This window comes from Spea bombifrons, chromosome 1 (assembly GCF_027358695.1).
Source record: "Spea bombifrons isolate aSpeBom1 chromosome 1, aSpeBom1.2.pri, whole genome shotgun sequence".
NCBI lineage: Eukaryota > Metazoa > Chordata > Amphibia > Anura > Pelobatidae > Spea > Spea bombifrons.
Window position 1 is genome coordinate 110,661,265 of NC_071087.1, and position 20,801 is coordinate 110,682,065.

General features: G+C 40.6%; 2 protein-coding genes across 2 annotated transcripts; one reads left to right on the forward strand and one right to left on the reverse strand.

Annotated features, from left to right (window-relative positions):
* Positions 1 to 746: 746 nt before the first annotated feature.
* LOC128467047 (olfactory receptor 6Q1-like) lies at positions 747 to 1,673 on the reverse strand. The gene has a single exon (XM_053448585.1). The coding sequence runs from the start codon at positions 1,671 to 1,673 to the stop codon at positions 747 to 749; it is 927 nt and encodes a 308-aa protein (XP_053304560.1).
* Positions 1,674 to 12,711: 11,038 nt separating this feature from the next.
* On the forward strand, positions 12,712 to 13,659 carry LOC128467136 (olfactory receptor 6B1-like). The gene has a single exon (XM_053448704.1). It carries the CDS (start codon positions 12,712 to 12,714, stop codon positions 13,657 to 13,659), a length of 948 nt encoding a protein of 315 aa, XP_053304679.1.
* The last annotated feature ends 7,142 nt before the right edge of the window (positions 13,660 to 20,801 follow it).

Genomic DNA, 20,801 nt, shown 5'->3' on the forward strand with positions numbered 1-20,801 from the left:
GCTGTGATGTCACTGTGACATCACTGGCATGTTCAGGAGGTCCCTAGGAGGACCTCTTACCATTACTGTGGGAAAAAAAAATACAAAAAAAATGTATAAAAATTAAAATAAAAAAAATATATAAAAAAAAGATAATAAAAAATTTCTTAAAAAAACCTTACATCCCATTGCCCTAGCATAACATCTAGCCAGTATAACCCTCCTGCCCCCGTTCACAACCCCCAAACCCTTTAAGCCATAGGCATAAAAATTATGCAAAATTGTACATCTTATAGTATGCTCCCTGGTGCTGGGAAAGTCTGGAAAATCTATATAAATTAGGTATTTCTGAAATCAGGACACCTGAATTGATAAACTTGGAGGGGATTTTCCATCACTTTACCTAATTTTGTGAGGATTCAGAGGAAATAGGTGAGACTTTGAGAGTGTGAGTTAATGTGGGCCCAAATATTTCAGATGAAAATTCAGAGGTTTTTGCTTTGTTTTCATCTGATTCGTTGCAGGGGGGTCTAGCCTCGCTTTTGTGACTTAATACACATCACAGAATTTACCAAAATTCTGTAAACTTGCAATCCATATCAAACCAAATACACAACTCTACTAATTAACCCTAAATAGGGAGCTCAAACTAAAGAGGGAAAGTGTCAGTACATCTTTTCTTCAAATTAAAAAAGTGAACATTAAAGAAATAGGTGGCTTCTAGGAAGGTAGGCTTAAAAGTGCAGTGTCCCCATTTTTTATATTTTTTACATGCAAACTGGAGTCAACATCTTTTTCAGTGCCTGTTTGATATCATTGTTCCTTAAACTGTAGATGATTGGATTGATCATTGGTGTAATAACAGAGTAAATTAGAGACACAACTTTGTTGAAATCAAACGCATTGATGGTTCTGGGACGGACATATGTGAAAATTGTTGTGCCATAGAAAATAATAACGATCATGAGATGGGATGCACAAGTGGAGAAGGCTTTTTGACGCCCATTTTTGGTAGGAATCTTAAGTATTGTAGAGATTATATGAATATAAGATACCATAGTGAGACAGAACGAAGTTAGAAGAATTAATGAACCCAAGACAAAATTAATCACTTCAATGGAGTCAATATTTTGACAAGAAAGTTTCAACAATGGTGGAGAATCACAGAAAAAATGGTTAATGACATTGGAACCACAAAAGGGCAGTCGAAAAATGAATATTGTTGGCAAAAGTGGTGCTAGAAATCCTGCACACCAGCATCCTCCAGTAAATTTAATGCAAGTTCTTGTGTCCATTATTCCATTATAGTGGAGAGGTACACAGATAGCCAGATATCTGTCATATGCCATTGCAGTCAGTAGAAAACATTCTGTTGTACCCAAGAAGAAAAAGACATACAACTGGGAGAAGCATCCTTTTACAGAGATGGTCTTTATGCCAGATATGAAGCCAGATAACATCTTGGGGACTGTAACAGTGACATAACTAATCTCTAAAAATGAGAGATTAATTATGAAGAAATACATAGGGGTGTGAAGACGATGGTCCAAGTGTATGACCAGAATAATTATCACATGCTGGGTGAATGTGAATACATACATTATCAAAAAAACCGAAAAAAAAATTATTTGAACTTCCTTGATACTAGAAAACCCAATAATTATGAATTCAGACACACGAGTTTGATTTATCATGTTTTCAGAAGCTTTATATATTATGCCTGGAAAATTTTAAAAAACATGAAAAATTGAGGATTATAAAAAACACAATCTGAAAATGTTTTCAAATTCAACCGTAAAATATGTTTGTTTTAAACAAAATGATTTCAATATATTTGTCAATTAATATTTAAACTAGTGATTAGTCTTTATGTTTATTAGTCCCAAGGACTAGTTGTTTTTCTTCTTTATTTGTATAAAGGCATTAAGTCTACATAGTTCTCGAGTAGCATATTTAGGTATGGCATTGTGATATTCAAAGCTGAAATGATCATATAGCTCACTTTAATTTGCAATTGACCATCAATCATCCTATACTTCTCACAAGTTGTCTCCAAAACTAGATGAAATGCAACTGCTGATACATTTAATGAAATAATTATTTTATAAGTATATTACTCAAAATATATTGTTTCATGTTTGATACCTATATTAATTCATTATCTTACAATAGGAATGTGTTTAAAAGTAAATGTTTGGTCTAACATACTTCTCATTTACTTATATCATTTTAGAATATTATATAATGTTATTTTTTATAGTTTCCACAGGATATATAGTTATCAGAATTGATTATTTAATACATTTTTTGATGATTTGTAATTCTGTAGACTATACTAACAAGCTGCTGATAAAAATAATGATAATTAAAAATATTGAAATAATGGTAATTTAATATTATTCAAACTGAAACAACACTAAGAAAACAAATGGCAGTTGACTATAAGTATTATTATTGAGTAGTATCAATTTACTCTATTTCAGTTACCACATTGTCTGCATCAAAATAATATTTGTTGTTATATTAGCTCCAATTCGTTAAAAATATTTTACAGACTTCGCTATTCATTTTGAAGACACAGAAGGGCATAGCTGACAAACTCATATCAATATATGTGCAATAAAACCATACTTATATTACGAAGGAAAAAAACACAATAAAGACAAAACTAAACCTATGTCCATACTTTTGTAATCATCTAACTAGGATTTACAAACCAGCTGATTTTTTTATAACTTTACAACTTTACTATGCTTTAGGACTTCGGACTGCCTGTTAAGAACATGCAGTGCCTAGGAAGACGACACTAAAGAGCCTGTGCTTGCTTGGCACATTTGTCCGAAGTGTGAATGGGCCAGTTGGGGAAAACTTCCCCATAGTGTAACTGGCCCATTGAGCAGCAGTATACTCGTAAGCCTGATCACTCATTAGGGGAAAGTCAACATAGTATTGTTATCAGAAAACATTGGGGATATTTTATTTATTAATACAGATGAGATACTTTATAAGAATATTTCTCAGAATATTGTCTGAATCATGGACATTGTTTGCAGATATTTGTCTGATATGTATATGACAAACACTGATGATTAAGTTAAATAGAAAAAAACATTAGAACACATGTTGCATTGGAAAATAATATACTAGTATGTTAAGATTAATAATTCTTATTTTTTATATCTTTCATATGATAAAAGGTTATCATATTAAGAAGACATTATCAATGTTCATCAAACTACCTGTTCTTGAAAATTAGGCTCAGAAAATAAGTTACGTTTCTCTGTTTCTATGACTGCTACACCTTTCTAAAAGCAATGTTATTTGCAAGGATAACAAATGTGAAGGCTGATGTATATTAGCCTGTAGTTGTGGGAGGGGCTATGGTTATTTAACCAACGCCTCTCCCTTCCACAGCTACGTTACAGCTCCTAACGTTGGCTGATGCTATACAGGAAGTGATGTCACGGAACTTCAGGAAGGAACATTGCAGTTTTCAGCTAGTATTGGCAGTGTGGCATGTCTGCGTTTCAGGAGCCAAAATACTCCTGCAAATCAGGTTTTTTCGGGGTTATTCGAGAGGGGGCACCCCCCCTTCCGGTTATGCTTATTTTCTCGTTGCTTGCTTGGTCGTTTATTAACTCATTTACGGGGTCTATGTGGGGTTTTGTTGTTGTTTACAGACTGCTTTGTGTATGCAGGGCGCTGCACAGGTGCTTTTAATCAAACATAAACCTTCCCAAGCCTGTTTTCACTTTCTTCGTAATCTCTATATGTTTCTTTTACTAACCGTGCCTAATTACAACATCTGTGTTAAAGGTAGCAGTTCAGTGGAGCTATGCTGGGTACTTCCCTTGATTCGGCTTGTTTATATGTATGCATGGCCACTCAGGTGCACTTCTCATACTCAATCGTTACTAAGCCAGTTAACCCTTTTACTACCGATACCTGTTGGTACGTCTAGTCCTGCACTATATATCATTACGCACGCTCTCTTTCCTTCATGCTTTTATACTGTTCAACTCATGTTACTCTGTCTGCACTTTTATGGAGGTTCATTTCCTTTTCCAAGCGTGTTTTCAGTCGCTCGCTATATCGTTCTTGGAGTTACTCGTTGTATGCTACAGCTGGTCAATTACATTGGTTGTACTTTCAAATTATACTTAACTCCAATTAATTCATGAACACACCATTTGTGGATAACAATCAGCATACAAGCTACATTCACTAGTTTACTCTGTTGGGAGACTGGAATTTTCTGTTGCTAGAGTCAGATAAGGGTTGCCAGTTAACCACTTTTTTAATTAACCCTTTGTTCACTATTAGTGCGAGTTATTTAGGCTGGTCACATGATTTGTATGTATATATATTTGTTGCTTTGGTCGCCTCCAAAGCAGTTACAGACGGAACAGCCACCTCATGTTCTGTTATTTCCTCTGTCACTGTTATTGCTAATTGAGGAACTGTCTGTTGCCCTCGGCCGCTTCTGCTGGCAGGCTGCTCCATGTATCAACCGGTCCTCCTCGAATTTTCTTCACGTTACTCTACACTATCCAGCCTGGCCAGGGGATACGTCTGGTTTGTGCTTATGTATTCTCTGTGCTGGTTCTTGTATGTGCAGGTTACATTTGTTGTGTATTTCTGGTAGTAGGGCTGGCCCCCCGAACTCTCGCTGGCCCCCCGAACTCTCGCTGGCCCCCCGAACTCTCGCTGGCCCCCCGAACTCTCGCTGGCCCCCCGAACTCTCGCTGGCCCCCCTCTTTTATTCATTATTGGTGCTTGTTATTTAGGACAAGTGCCCAGGTCATGTGGTCTGTTTATGTATATTTGTTGCGGTTGGTCTTCAAGTACTTTCTGTTACACGTGTTCTTAACTAGTCGTCTAGTCAGGTTCAGTTATTGCCTTTTGTTGCTAATTCAGATACTCATTGTTGGCCTCTACCGCTTCTGCTGGGAGGCGGTTCCACGTATCAACCGCCCCGCTCGGATTTTTCTTCACGTTACTGTACACGATTACAGCTTGGCCCCGAGCGGACTGCCACCTTACGTGGCCACCTTACGAGGCTATTTGCCTCTTGTTGCTAATTCAAGTATTCATGGTTGTCTTCTGCTGGGAGGCAGTTCCACGTATCAACCGTCCCGCTCAAAACATTTTTCTTCACGTTGCTTTACACGATTACAGCTCACGTTATTATTGAGGTACTCTGTTTTATCTCACAGTCTGGTTTCCCATTCCTATAATTAGATTACCGGCAGGTCGGTTCCCATCATTACAACCGGGCCCCTCTTCCAATAATTGGAAGAAACAGATGTTCCAGGGGGTTGCTAACCTTAGAGTGTTAGGTTTAGTGAGTCAGATAGGAGGCAATATTCTCGAGATCTCGTTACGTCCCTCGGTAGATAGATGGCCTCCTTGAACTAGGCAGTTGGCCCCCCCGCCCCACCCCGAGGCAATCTCCCCTCCTCGCTTGGAGGTTACGTCCCACGAGCTAGTTTTCGTGCCTCACTGTTAGTTAATTAGGCCTCCCCCTACGTTTCATCCCGCTCCAGCGCGGAGCTCGGTTAGATATTCAGTTAGTTCAGATTTAGGTCCGGGGTATATGTCCAGGTTCCGTTGCATAGATTTTTCATTCCTATCCGATCAAGAAGAGAGGTCCTCCATTCCCTGTTCACACGCTCCTGGGTCAGACTTTGCCGCCTCACATTCCCTCCATGCTCAGTCTGTTGAAAAATCGACGGCTGTATTAACAAGGTGATACATTCCTTTCTCTGCCTCTGCCAGCATAGCCGAATTTTTCTACCCACCGTTTGCTTGTCCCCTGTCTCCTCTTCATAGATCCAGCCCGCCACAATCTAGTTTTGTGGACAGGGCGCAATGAGGGACATGCTCACCTCACTAGTGGGTGGCATCGGTCTCCTTAATTCACGAGAGATTAGCCAATTTTGGAAGCCCAGCTTGCACCGGCAGGCCTGCCCCCTTCCTCTCCTGCAGGCCCTGCCACCACTGGTTGCCATGTTAGTCTATTCATGCTACATCATATTTGCACGGATGCCATTGGGCACTACCAAAGCGTTGTGCCCCGGGGCATTATTTCTCAAGCAATGTCTAGCTCCTATTAAGTGTGGAATCCCATTTTAAGTGAAGCTGCTGTTTTTCATCCCTCCCCGTAATTCCAGATTAGGGTTTAGCATGTGGTTCCTTTACAGGTATTATGGCTGTACCTCAAGAAGCTCCCTGCCCCTTATTTCCCATACGAGCTTCAGCATAGTTTCCCTCATTCCGGCTGATGCGTTTTCCTTTAAATGCGCCGCTGTGGGTATTCAGGCTAGAGTCTATGTGGGGGGGGGGTAAGATCATGGTTGTTGCTCCATGTCCGTGAATCTGTTACATGGCTGCTTCTCAGGCTCCACGTCTGTGAGTCCGTTACATGGCTGCTTCTCAGGCTCCACGTCTGTGAGTCTGTTACATGGCTGCTTCTCAGGCTCCACGTCTGTGAGTCCGTTACATGGCTGCTTCTCAGGCTCCACGTCTGTGAGTCCGTTACATGGCTGCTTCTCAGGCTCCGCGTCCGTGAGTCCTTTACGTGTCTGCTTCTCCGCGTCCGTGAGTCCGTTACTTGTCTGCTTCTCCGCGTCCGTTACGTGTCTGCTTCTCCGCGTCCGTGAGTCCGTTACGTGTCTGCTTCTCCGCGTCCGTTACGTGTCTGCTTCTCCGCGTCCGTGAGTCCGTTACGTGTCTGCTTCTCCGCGTCCGTGAGTCCGTTACGTGTCTGCTTCTCCGCGTCCGTGAGTCCGTTACGTGTCTGCTTCTCCGCGTCCGTGAGTCCGTTACGTGTCTGCTTCTCCGCGTCCGTGAGTCCGTTACGTGTCTGCTTCTCCGCGTCCGTGAGTCCGTTACGTGTCTGCTTCTCCGCGTCCGTGAGTCCGTTACGTGTCTGCTTCTCCGCGTCCGTGAGTCCGTTACGTGTCTGCTTCTCCGCGTCCGTGAGTCCGTTACGTGTCTGCTTCTCCGCGTCAGTGAGTCCGTTACGTGTCTGCTTCTCCGCGTCAGTGAGTCCGTTACGTGTCTGCTTCTCCGCGTCAGTGAGTCCGTTACGTGTCTGCTTCTCCGCGTCAGTGAGTCCGTTACGTGTCTGCTTCTCCGCGTCCGTGAGTCCGTTACGTGTCTGCTTCTCCGCGTCCGTGAGTCCGTTACGTGTCTGCTTCTCCGCGTCCGTGAGTCCGTTACGTGTCTGCTTCTCTGAGTCGGTTAAGTGTCTGCTTCTCCGCGTCCGTGAGTCTGTTACGTGTCTGCTTCTCCGCGTCCGTGAGTCTGTTACGTGTCTGCTTCTCCGCGTCCGTGAGTCTGTTACGTGTCTGCTTCTCAGGCTCCATGTCCATGAGTCCGTTACATGTCTGCTTCTCAGGCTCTAGCTCCTGTGAGTGGGACGTTTAGAGAACGGATCCAGTGTGAGCCTTCTGGTCTCGCTCAGCGACTGTCCTCATCCACTCATATTCACACATTGACGATTATACGCAAACTGTCCCTCAGAGCTGACAATTTGACCGTATCCGCTATTAGTTCACGGTGAGCACGGTTAAGCCTTTTCACTTAGCGATGAAGCTTTTCCTAACAGAAGATCAATATTGTAGTTCTAAAGAACCTCTCTGGTTTCTTCTCACCCGGATATAACGTATTAGAGTTCTGCAAGGTCAGGCCAGTGAAGTCCCCCGGTAATTCACCAATGGATGGCAAGTAAGAGCTTGTTAATGTTAATGGACATCCTGTTTAGTCCTGGTACATGTATAGTGCTTAAGCTTCCATGTAATTTTTTTTTTTTGGATACAGGCAGCTTGGTGAGCTGGCTACTGTACTTAATTCAGCTTCGGTTCTTCTGATCATTACGAGCTGTCACTCGGTCACACGAAACGAATCAATCCGGTCCGAGTACACTGTTACTTCCTACCAATGTCCCCGGGTGCCCAGTTGCAGTCCTTATTTTACTGGGACGGTAAGTCAGCCTTCGTTGGTTCATGCGACCGAAGGTACTGGCCATTACGCTTATTCTTCGCCATCTCTGAAGTCTCGGACTTGTGTTCTGTTGCTGATCATTTCGTTCTGTCCCTCGGTCGTACGACAACGAATCGGTCCGGCCAAGTACACGAATTACGTTTTTTCTTACCGACTCAGTTTGGTGCCCAGTTGCAGTCCTGGGAGCCTTGTTGTTGGTTTTTGACTGGGAAACCGAAAGCCAGTCTTCTTTTGCCCTTCCCCAGGGAGCCGTTGTCGTCAGTCATGTTTATCAGATATGTTAGGTTATTTAACCCGTTAGCATAATCAGGGCAGCGTCTAAGAATAAGTTCCAGCCCAGGTGATTAAAAGCTAGGCAGATGGAACTCCTCGTGTTTCCTTCTTTATATCTCACAACCACTCGGGAATGCGTAATGCCTTCACGTCACTCGCTTAATAAGCTTGGTCATTCATATTGTCATGTTATGGTACGACTAACTTTGTCTTCTTCTTTTTGCCCTCTATAGGCCTACCTGGTACGTCGGTCATGGCACACCTCAGACCGAATGGACCCTCTCTGGGTCTTTGGTTCTCCGTTCCACTAATCCTATTCGGTTGCCCCTCACACAAATGTGAAGGCTGATGTATATTAGCCTGTAGTTGTGGGAGGGGCTATGGTTATTTAACCAACGCCTCTCCCTTCCACAGCTACGTTACAGCTCCTAACGTTGCCCTCCCTTGCCCCCCCCTATTAATTTCCTTCCTTTTATTTCCTCTTTTCTCCTCTATCCTTTCTTTCATTTCTATTTACGGGGTGGCCCTCTATAGGCCTACCTGGTACGTCGGTCATGGCACACCTCAGACCGAATGGACCCTCTCTGGGTCTTTGGTTCTCCGTTCCACTAATCCTATTCGGTTGCCCCTCACACAACCTATTTTTAAATGCAGGAATGTTACAGAGGTACTTACATTTTTTGGTCAATACAGATTAAATTTATTTAACTTCAGGTCCCGTTGATGAACAGGGAAGAGAAAATAGGTTACATGGCTAAGGTTTTTCAAAGCACATTTATTCAAGGTCATGGGTCACAAAATATTTAAAGTATATGTGGTCAAAATTGGTCCTGGCAAACACTTGCCAGTAATGACAAAGTAGCACAGAGACAGATGTTAAATATTATTTGTCACAAAATCACTTGGGATCCAAGTACTGTCAAAGCTTATGTAACCCAGATTTTCACGCACCTTGTTTTCCTTTTCTTATGATCTCCAAACCATAATCACAAAACAACTTTAATTGTGTCTCTTAAATGGGACTTATTTGTTCCCAAAGCACTTTTGCAAGAAATGTTTGTGATATTGTGTCAGTGGACTTTTAAATAAAGTGGGAGTCATTAAAAACAATTGCAAAAATGTAATTAACATTCCTTTAACAGTATCTTGAAGCAAACAAATTAATGGCAGGACTAAGCCTATGGTCACTGACATCTGGGTGCAAGTTTTTGTTTTGTGCCCCCCAAGTGGGTGTGGCTATATTGATAATACCCCTCCCCTTAAGAAACATAACACTTCTAACCACACCCATTTTGTATGACAGCCACTCCACCTCTTTGGGCCCTCCAAGTTCACCATTTAACATGTGACCCACTTCCTTTAATGCTAGCTTTGCCCCTAAATTGCCATCTTTGCCCCCAAACAGCTTATCTGTACAATCTTTGTGACAAAAGAATGTGTCAGTGCCATCTTTATCCCCAAACAGCTTGTCTGTGCTATCTGTTTCCAAACAGCTTGTCAGCACCATATTTGTTCCCTAACAGCTTGTTAGTGCCATTTTTGTGCCCAAACAGGTTTTCCTGCCAAACAGAACATCTGTCACGCTGCTTTTGCATCTGAGGAACGAACATAAATTTGTGACCCCTCCATTACATTTCTATAGAGTTATTTTGAGGAAAGTATTTAAATAAAAAATAAAGAAATGAATGATATTAGAACTGCAGACAATTAAAATATAATAGTAAAACAAATCTCCCCAAACCCAGTGATTTATTCCCATTTTGTGCTTGTCGGGTCCTGACCGTGTGTTTTGCATGAGCTTAATAGGACATGTGGGACAATGGCACAATAACTTTTGGCACTCTAGAGGTTGTATACTATAATCCCCATTATGCCTGTCCAGGTGTTATCATATCATAGCCTTAATCAACATACAGTTAGCCAGACATAGATATGATACAGTGCAGCTCATAGTGAGCCTAAGCACATAGTGAGCCTGACGTATATGGTACAGCATAAATCCCATTACCACAATAGATATTGAGCCAGTCACTAATGATTGTACTGCTTAACTTCCATCATTATATATTGAATTAAACAATGGCAGTAGTGCATCATAACTCCCATCATGATATACTGAGCCTGACAGTGGTAAAGTACTAAGTATTGAGTACTGAACCAGGCACTAATGGTGGTACACCATAACGCCCATCACTATATACCGAGCCAGACATTAACAGGGATAGAACATAACTCCCATCTCCCATTATCATCATTTTTGCTTGTATTTCACTGCTTTTCACTCCCACTTACTCATTCTCTCTCACATGCTTTCACTTTCTCCCGCAATTTCTCTTTCTATTCTCTGCCCAGTAAGCACAGACTTCACCCTTTGTGCTGTGCTTCCTGCCAGATGTGCTGAAGTTTACAGGTTATGTCCATGGAGAAGAGAGTAAACGAGAATGTGAGTGTGAGAGTTTGAGAGAATGTGATTGAATGTGGACCCACAAATTTCAGACCAAAATTCAGTAAATTTGCAATTCATACATATCCAAATGCATAAGCCTAGTGTATACTATTTACACTGAACATCCAGTCATACCTGTCATACAGTTATTCCTCAAAATATGTTTTTCCCTATCAGTTTGAATAACCATGATATGAATATTATCAACCCTTTTTCCCTGCAAGGAAGGAGAACATTCCTTCTAGTACTTTACCACTTTTGTGATTAATCAATCTGTGGTCTAATTGTTGCATGTTTTTTTCCCCACATATATAATCTTGTCTGGATGTATTCTTATTTCATTATCCCTAAAATCTTGGAACATTTTCTGTATCACATAAATATCATGTACATTTGTATGACTTTTTGTATCATCAATGTTGAATGAAGTTCACTTTATACTTCAAACTTGTAAATGCATTTGTTATTTGTTTTAACCAAATTCCTGTTTCAATGTATATCTGGGTGTGCCCCTTTGGTGTTCTTTGCTATGCTGTCATGAGTAATTGAGACATGTTGTGATGTAAGTAATACTGGGACAAACAGTTTCACTTTGCTAGCCATTTATTATGGATAATGTTTACTTTTTCATTTATAAATATCCAGCCCACATGGTATGTATTGGTATATTCATTTTTATGCTTGTACAGAGTTAGACCTGATACATAAAGTATATAATAACTTTTTTAACATCAGATTAAATCAATTGTCATCTCTAATAAAGATTCACTTTTTAAAAAAAACCAATAACTTTGGAATGGCATATTATCCAAGGAATATTCTATCACGTTATAATCATTAGGGAATTTCAGCATTTTGAGATACATCCACTTCCTGTGGATGAAATCATTCTTGGGAGCAACTGTCTTAAGTAGATGAGCAACACTGCCACAGTTGGAACATTGCTTGAGACAACCACTATTGGAGTCTATCTTCAGCTAAGTTTTGTAGTAACATTCCTTTTTTATTCGATTTTTCATTGGGGTACGTGGAAATACAGAAATAGCTCAGTAATTATAATTGTATTTGTCTAAAATTGTTATGAGCATTTTATGTGCCTAACACTACATAATATCAAATACAGTCATGGTTTATTTAGTTCTATTTCTACTTCACTTAGTATACATTGAAACTTATCTGGAAACATAATAGTGTTTTTAATGTGTCTTTTATTGTGCTTGTGTTTTTCCTTTTAACAAAGTCATTTAACACAATTTTCATTGCATAAAATAACATAGCAGTATGGTACTCTGTAATATTAATTAAACTGTTTATTACTGGTGGGATTGAAATATCTTTGGGTCAGCATTGCAATGAATGGTCTTGATACATATATTTATTATAGATCAGTTCATAACAGTGCTATAAAAGTTATAGATAAGTCTCTGACCTTAACATGTGTGTGTCTTGTGGGGGCTCCCAGAAGTCATTCTTTCATAAAACTCATGAAAAAGTTTTATGAAGTGGTCCTTGTAAGTAAGTGCTGTTATCTTTTTTTTGTACTGGAAATGGGGGTTATAATACACAGCTGAAATGCAGAAATGATTTCATCTTGCTTAACGTAGAGGCTATATGTCAGGAATTATCTGCTCATTTATATTAAAATATTCTACTACAGGTATTGCTATTTTATTCCTAAATTATTCTTCCACAACTTATCTTTAAAAAAGCAATTTGTATTGAAATCATGTAAATAATAGTATATGAGATATTCAGTTTAACAGGGTCTACAGGAGACTGCAGTAATATGTATGACTTGATTCTAGAAGTATAGAATTCCATCAAGGCCTAGAACAATATATAACATAAAAATATTAATAAAAGTGTTTTATTAGTTAATTTAAGTATGACTAAACATACATTCATAGTATGCTCTTTTTATATTAAGAAGGCAATGTTTTGTACTTTTAAGGCAACATACTTATTTCTCTCTCTTTTATTTTGCAACCCATAATCTAGATGTCCAGATGGAGAACAATAATACCACTCAAGTTAAAGAATTCTTTCTTCTTGGATTTCCCAATCTACTGGAAATGCAGATCCTCCTTTTTATATTTTTTTCTGTTGCTTATATCCTAACAGTATCCGAGAACATACTGATTATTCTAATTATACAGCTACATACCAATCTTCAAAAACCAATGTACTTTTTCCTCAGTAACTTATCTTTTTTAGAGATTTGTTACATCTCAGTCACAGTTCCAAATCTACTGGTCAATGTTCTTACGGACATTAAGACTATCTCCTTCTCTGGGTGTATGACACAACTTTTTTTTTTCATATCACTGATGTGTACAGAATGTGTTCTCTTGGCTGTCATGGCTTTTGACAGGTATATTGCAGTTTGCTATCCACTACACTATGTCAGAATCATGAACCATGAGCTTTGTGTTCAATTAGCAGCATTTTCCTGGATAGCAGGGTTTGTTACTACTTTGATTAAGATCTCCTTTATATCCAGATTATCCTTTTGTGGCCCTAACATTATCAATCATTTTTTCTGTGACATTTCTCCTATGTTGAACCTTGCCTGTATAGACATGTCAGTGGCAGAAATGGTAGATTTCATATTAGCATTAGTGATTCTCCTCATCCCTCTTTTGGTTACAGTTATGTCTTACATCCGTATAATTTACAGTATATTGAAAATACCAACCTCTGTAGGGAGACAGAAGGCCTTTTCCACTTGTGCTTCCCATCTGACTGTCGTCACAATATTTTTTTCTACAACATTGTTTATGTATGCTCGCCCAAAGAAGGCCAAATCGGTGGATGGAAACAAAATTGTATCACTATTATATGCTGTTTTCACTCCAATTATAAACCCTTTCATTTATTGCCTCAGAAACAAGGAAATATGGAACATACTAAATAAGTATTTTTGCTGTAAAAGAGTTTTCACCTACTATAAGTAATTATAAAGACAAAAGCGTTCTCAATGAGAGAAGGCATTTGATTTTTTTCTGTAGATCAAAACCAACTTTCATCATTAAGATGAAGCAAAAAAACACACATATAAATGTTATTTTTATAGCAATATATTGAACATTATGTGTGTGTATTTGCTCCAATACCTTGTCTTATATATTCATTTGCGTCAGAATTCTGTGTTACCAAATCTTTTTATTTTGAATATATATATATATATTTCTTTGAGATGCGCTTCAGGTCTTTTCATCATTTTCATTTACAATTTTAATTTTACCTACTGTAAGTTTAAAATAGTGTATTTTTTCTGAAAAGATCCTTTTGTCAATTGACAATTTTGATTGCAAGGGAACTGGCCATTTAAAAAGGTAGTCACACTATCCTCTATAAACTTATCTGTAAATGACACTTATCTGATCAATATGAAAAATAAAGTCACTTTAAATGTACTCATTATTTAAATCTACCTATACATCTTTATCAATAATGTATTAGAATAATGTAAACAATATGTTCCTGCTTGTCCATACAAACATTAACCTCCATCTCCTTTCATGAAAAGCTTAATAAACTATGTGTCTTTTTTTTGTAAGTCATCTGTGTATGCTAGATTAATGCGAGACTGATCTATTGAATCATTCAGGATGGTTGTGGTAAATAAATGTATAAATCAGAGGGGATTCACCAATAGACCATTTCCACAAGCTGCACATGGAGGGATGACAGCTTGGAAATGTCAGGAGGGCTAGCTGATCTAAGAGTGCCTGGGAGATAAACACGTCATGTTTTAAACATGCTTCTCTTTTTTCTCCTCAAGGCTGGATGGTCATGCAGCCAGTGTTCCCCAAGGCAAAAAAAATAAACAAACTTGCTTTGAATTTACATTTACCATATTAAGCATGTTTAACATGTACATAATTAACACCAATAAAACAAAATAACATTTCTAAAATTACAATAATACTTATAAATCTTGCTACAAACTATAGATCATAAACATACCTAGTTACATAACTTGTGGGTCATTCCATTATTAGGGTCCAGAGACTAGGCCTGGACTGGCAACCAGAGACACTGTTGGCCAGTGTCCAATGGTTCCTTCAAGAATCTTTATTGATAAACATGGCCGTCTGCTGCAAAAGTGTAACAGTGTAGCACACAGCCCCGATAAATCCAGCAGGTAGCAACACGTATGTAATTTATCGGTTGGTGATCTTAAAGTGCCAGGCTCACTTGTAATCTTTAGTCTGTCCATGGTGTAGACTCAATGACCCTTCGCCTTGATGGCTTAGCATCATATGGTCTCCTTACATGTGCTTGTGCAAAATATGTACAGACACATATGCAAAACTACAAATATATGCTTAATGGAATATATATACATAGATATCTGTGCAATATACAATATCTACAAGTGTTTGCACACCAATGCAATACATACATCATTTTATGCAACATACCCACAAGTGCACTTGCACAGCATAGAGACTTATCTCAATAACAAGAAAGGACATGTATTAGGGTAAAACAGGAACTGACTTTATTGGGAACAGCACAGATATTTATACACACACAACATAATTGGATCAGGAGTATAATCCCATCAACTACCAGACAGCCCGGCGCCTCCACACAGTTCTATGGCCAGCAATGCCCACCTGATAAAGAGTCACAATTTCGGGGTGATCCTGAGCAAGCGGCATCAAACCTGGGGGACCACTGGAGAGCTCAGAGTCCGAGGCTGTTATGTTCCAAAAAGCTACTTGATCCGAAGTCAGGACCCTGAATCACAGCGGCAGAAACGCCCCCGGGAATAGTCAGCGCAGTAATCGGGCCAGAATTTTAAAGCCGCAGGTGGGTAAACCCCGGTCCTATAGATGGGTAATAAAACCAGGGCTCCCAAATGAGCTCCCTCTCCATAACCACCTCCGAGTGTTACCTACCACAATTTATGTCCGTAGCAACGTAGTTCCAATTGTCAGCGCGCATCGCTGCGGTTCCTAGCCGACATTCAGTTCCATGGATTTGTGGCTAGGTCATAGTCAGGCACATGGAGCATTTCCGGTCATAAGAGTTGACTGCGCAGACAGGCAAGGAGTTTCCCCAGGAATCCATCAGTGCCCCCTCCCAAACTTAAACCTATGTGTCCTCAGCCTCAGAGGGTTACCGTGACAACACCCAATACTGATATTCACATTCCCAGACACTCACACTAACACACACATTCAGACACTCTCACTGCATCTCTCGTCTCTTTGAAGTACACTCTGTCTGTCTGTTCTCCCTAATTGCTCTCTTTGTGACAGTGATCTACTGGCCTCCTGGCCCTACTTCCCAATTCCTGGATCACTTTGCTGCATAGCTCTCTCACATTCTTTCCTCCACAATCCCTAAATTAATCCTAGGGTCTACCACTATACTTATTGATGACCCATCCTCACCTGCTGCTTCTAAACTACTTTCGCTCTCCTCCTCTCTCAGACTCTCCTCGGACAATTGATCTCCCCCATCCACCGTGACAGTAATCAAATTCACGTAGTGTTCTCCCACCTATGTTCAACATCTAATTTCTCCAACTCTGCCTTCTGTCTCTAGCCACCTCCAAAGGTGTTCACATACAGCTGAGCGCATCTGGAGGAAGTCTCGTTCACCTGAACACTTCACTCATTACAAACTCATGTTCCGTTCCTATACATTGGCCCCATGGGAGTAGGAACTGGGGGGGGATGGGGGGACAGATCCCCCCCAGTAACTCATGCGTGGGGACCGATAATAAAGAAATCCCCCCCAGGGCCGTAGGAAGCCCCCCCCATGGAAACCCCGCAGGAAGAGAGAGGTTCCGAACGGTTATTTTCAGCAACCGCTCGGCGTCCTTCTGTCTCCTGTGCTCCCTACCGCCACCCGACTGCAGCGGTGGGAGCGTGAGGCGTCTGTCTCAGTGCCGGCACTTCATGCTGAGCGCCGGGATATGACGTCATATGACGACAGAGGCCTCTCGCTCCCACCACAGGACTGCACGGTAAGTGACCTACAAAGGGGGGTAGGGAGAGGGTAGCTAGTGAGAAGGGGGGGTAGGGAGAGTGTAGCTAGTGAGAAAAAGGGGTAGGGAGAGGGTAGCTAGTGAGAAGGGGGTAGGGAGAGGGTAGCTAGTGAGAAGGGAGGGTAGGGAGAGGGTAGCTAGTGAGAAGGGGGAAGGGAGAGGGTAGCTAGTTAGAAGGGAGGTAGGGAGGGGGTAGATAGTGTTAGAAGGGGGTAGGGAGGGGGTAGATAGCCTGTAATGTTTTAGCAGCAGGGGAGTGGGGAGCAGGAATCCTCAAAAGACCTTAGATCATTCTTCACCTGCAAGCAGAAGGCCAAGTGTCTGGATGCCCCTTTCTTTTTCCTGCCCCACTGATCCGCCCCACAGCATTTTGCATCTGTTGGAGATCCTATCTCTCCTCAAAGTAAGAGGGAGGACTGAGTGTGTGCAATGGCTGGGTGTGATGGGCATGTGTTGTGATGGCTGAATTTGACAGAAGTGAGGTGTGATAGCATGGTATAATAAGCGTGAGGTGTGATGGCTGGGTGTGATAGTGAGGTGTGATGTGTGGTGGCTATGTATAATGGGTGTTAGATGTGATATCTGGGTGTCATAGCAGTGGTGTGTGATTGAAGTGAGGTATGTTGGATGTCAGGTGATGGGAGTAAGGTATGGTAGGATAGGGAATAATTTGTGATGAAGAACGGAAGAAAGGGAGAAAGAAAGGAAAGGGGAAGAGAGGAAAATGAAGTGATAAGGGGAGAAGGAAGTGAGAGAATAAAAAGAGGGAAAGAGAAAAGAATTGAAAGAAGAAAAATAATGGGAAAATGAAAGAGGAAGAAAATACAAGAAACAGGAATAGGCAGTGATAGACTAAATAAAAAGGTGAATATTTGATCAGGACAGAGAAAAACAAGAGTCAGGAAAAAAGAAATGGGGGAAAGGAATGAGATAGAACAAAAACAGAGGAGTAAAGTGAAAGTGAGAGAAATAGAGGATGTGTGATGTGTTGACTGGGTGTAATGGGCATGATGTGTGATGGTTGAGTGTGAGGGACATCAGGTATAATGTGTATAATGAGATAGGGAGACATTAAAAGAGAGAGTAAGAGTGTCAGAGAGCATGAGTAAGAGTCATGGTGTCTCAGCATCAGTGCCTAGCTCAGTATATAGTTATGGGAGTTATGCTGTACCATCGTCTGTGTCTGACTTGCTAATACTGATAGTGGTCATGCTGTATAACTGTCTGTGTCTGGCGCACTATATAATGATGAAAATTGTCTACCTCTGTCAAGGAGTACCATTTTGTCACTAATAAACAATCAGGTTATAATAATTATGTATTAATTTTTGTTCATAATTTGTGTGTGCGTTTTTGTTTTTTTTTACCTTAGATGACCCCTTTCTCTGCGACAGCTGTCACTTATTGGAGTTGGTCCCTTATCCTCAGGGGGACATCTGTGAGGGAAGGCAGCATCAGTCCCAGCAAGGAGAATAAAGAGGCAGCATTTCATATCTAAGATACTAACAAGCCCTCATACAGAGGTATATGAATGTTAGCACACAAGGGCATGGAACGGGAGTCAAGTATTGTCAGTTGAGTTAACCCTTACTCTATTTTTAGTGAATAGACCTTATAGTATAGGTTGCCATTGTGGTGAAGGACTGGGAGTGATGCTCCTTTATCTCAAAGATGTCCCTCTGCAGCAGCGGAGTTTGACAGGGCCTGGTGCAGGGTGACTGCACTCCCCCGGGTGAGCATCTAGGGTTGTGTGGCCACATACCAGCTCCCTGACATAGCAGCTGATGTTGTCCAGAACAAATCAAAACTTGGTGATGTCCTGCAGGCCCCCTGGAGCAGGCATGAGACATAGCACTAGAATCATGTGCAGGATGCTGCAGGCTGGGAGTAGGGAAGCTAAGCAGAGTAACAGCAGAATATAGCAAGCAAAGGGGACAGAGCAAGGAACATAGCCAGACAAGACATATAAGGTACAGGACACAACAAAGGACAGGGAACAAAGGCACAGGAACACAAGGGATGGAGTAAGGAGCCAAGATCCTCAGACGCTTCTCCTTTAAGCAAGGATAGGAAATCTTAACTGGGACATGGGGAAAGGAGAGAGGAACCAAGACCCTCAGATGATAGCCTAGGACTATGTGATAACAATTGGAGATTCCGTCACATCATATGGCCATAGTATGCTTAGCTCACCGCTACGCCAAAGTACTCCAATATTCGGTGGGTCCTAATGCTAAACCCTGCCTACTGAATAACTAAAGCTGAAACTGAACATTGAATCAACACACAGAACAGAGAAGGACATAGCTTTAGACTGCAGACTGAGACAAACATAACAAACGGGTGGGGCACACCTTATAAAGGAAACAGGAGCTGAAGCAAAGAGCAGAACCGGAATGAAGGAATCAGAAGCACAGAACAGAGCATATGGAAATCCAGGAATCAGAGGTTCAGGACAGGTCATACGGAAATGCAGGAACGGATTACAGCAAAACATGGGAACTGAGGCAAGGCAGGAAACTGAAGCAAGGCAAGGGAACCAGGGGTGAGCAGCTCCGCAGCCTGAATGGAGCCTGACAGATGGTTTGATATCCTTTCTGAACAGTTTTAAAAAATCCCTGCATAATAAAATAATACATTACAATTATCATAATGTATTCTGGTATTGTAATTCAAGTATTCATGCCCTGTAAAAAAAATGATGGATTCTTAAAATATAAAAAAATTTCATTACATGTCCGAATTGGTGAACACGTGTAAAATATTAGAAAAGGATGCGGTAAACACAGCTACTATCACTGTAATTCTAGAAACCTGAGTTTCATGGGAATCCATGCCGTCAATAGAAACTGGAGGGGGGGTAATTTTTTTAGAAAGATAGGTCAGGAGGAGATGCGGTGGGTCTACCAACTAAAAACATTACATCCATTTGGACTCAACCAAGACTTTGACTTGTTTCATTTTTTATGAGTTCTGATACTGCCTTCTCCATTCTTTCCCTTTTCTGCAGGAATTCCATCCCAGAATATTTATACATTCTTTGATATATTCAATTGCGCAGTATTATTTTTGAGTTAGTTACCAATGCTGTATTAGACAGATGTGTTCATCCGTAACCTAGTATTTTTTTGTGATAAAACAAGTAGTAAAGTTTCATGCTGCTATGTGTATGCAGGCTATGTGTATAAACAAGCAGACTTTGAAGCAGTTTGCACTTTAAATTAACTATTGCAACACCAGTACTCTGCTATAATTATTAGCCCTTTGCACATTATGCAGCACATACTGTGTCAAAAGGCCTGTATGATGTATTTGTGGCTATTTCTTATGTGATTAACTCATTTAGAACACTAGTATTTTTTACGTGTTTTATCTATTAATTATATTTTATGGTAATTGAGTGATTTTGTAAAGAAAGGGTTAATGGACTCAATTAATTAAGTGATCGGTAAAGAAGGGGTTAATAGCTCTATAAATGGGAAGCCTGGAGGTGGAGAGACTATGCACCTGAGGAAGCCGATTGGTGAAACGCGTTGTGTTGAATATGCCCATTGAGGAAGTGGACACATAGGAATCCTGTGAGAACCAAGCTGTTACTGCTACAACACAGCATTATTCCGGTCCTTTCCGTGGGAGCGTTAAAGTATTCTTATATGTAACATACTACTTTTTTATTTCAATTAAAGTTACTACTTTTTTTTTAACTATCTCTCCTCTGGTCTTTTCTGTTATACTGTTACAAAGAAGAAAATCCATTCCATTCCCCAGAAGGGGCTCTATAGGCTTCCCAACACAGGAACCTATTGAAGAATCCACTTAAATGAATTTAAGTATTATTTAATTTCCGCACATATTGTGGTGGTGTTTGTAAATCTTGCACAGCCCTTTATTTATTTGTTTTATGTATTATCTTTTACACACTTGTAGTCAGTGTGTTGGTTCTGCAGCACCAAGGTATTATACTTGTTTAAGTTGTGTCATTACACCAGATATCTGGCATTTTTATTGTAAGCGCTGAATATCACTTTTTTCTTTCCACTAAGAAATGTCAATTGACTAAATTTGGACACAAATGTAATATTTTGTATC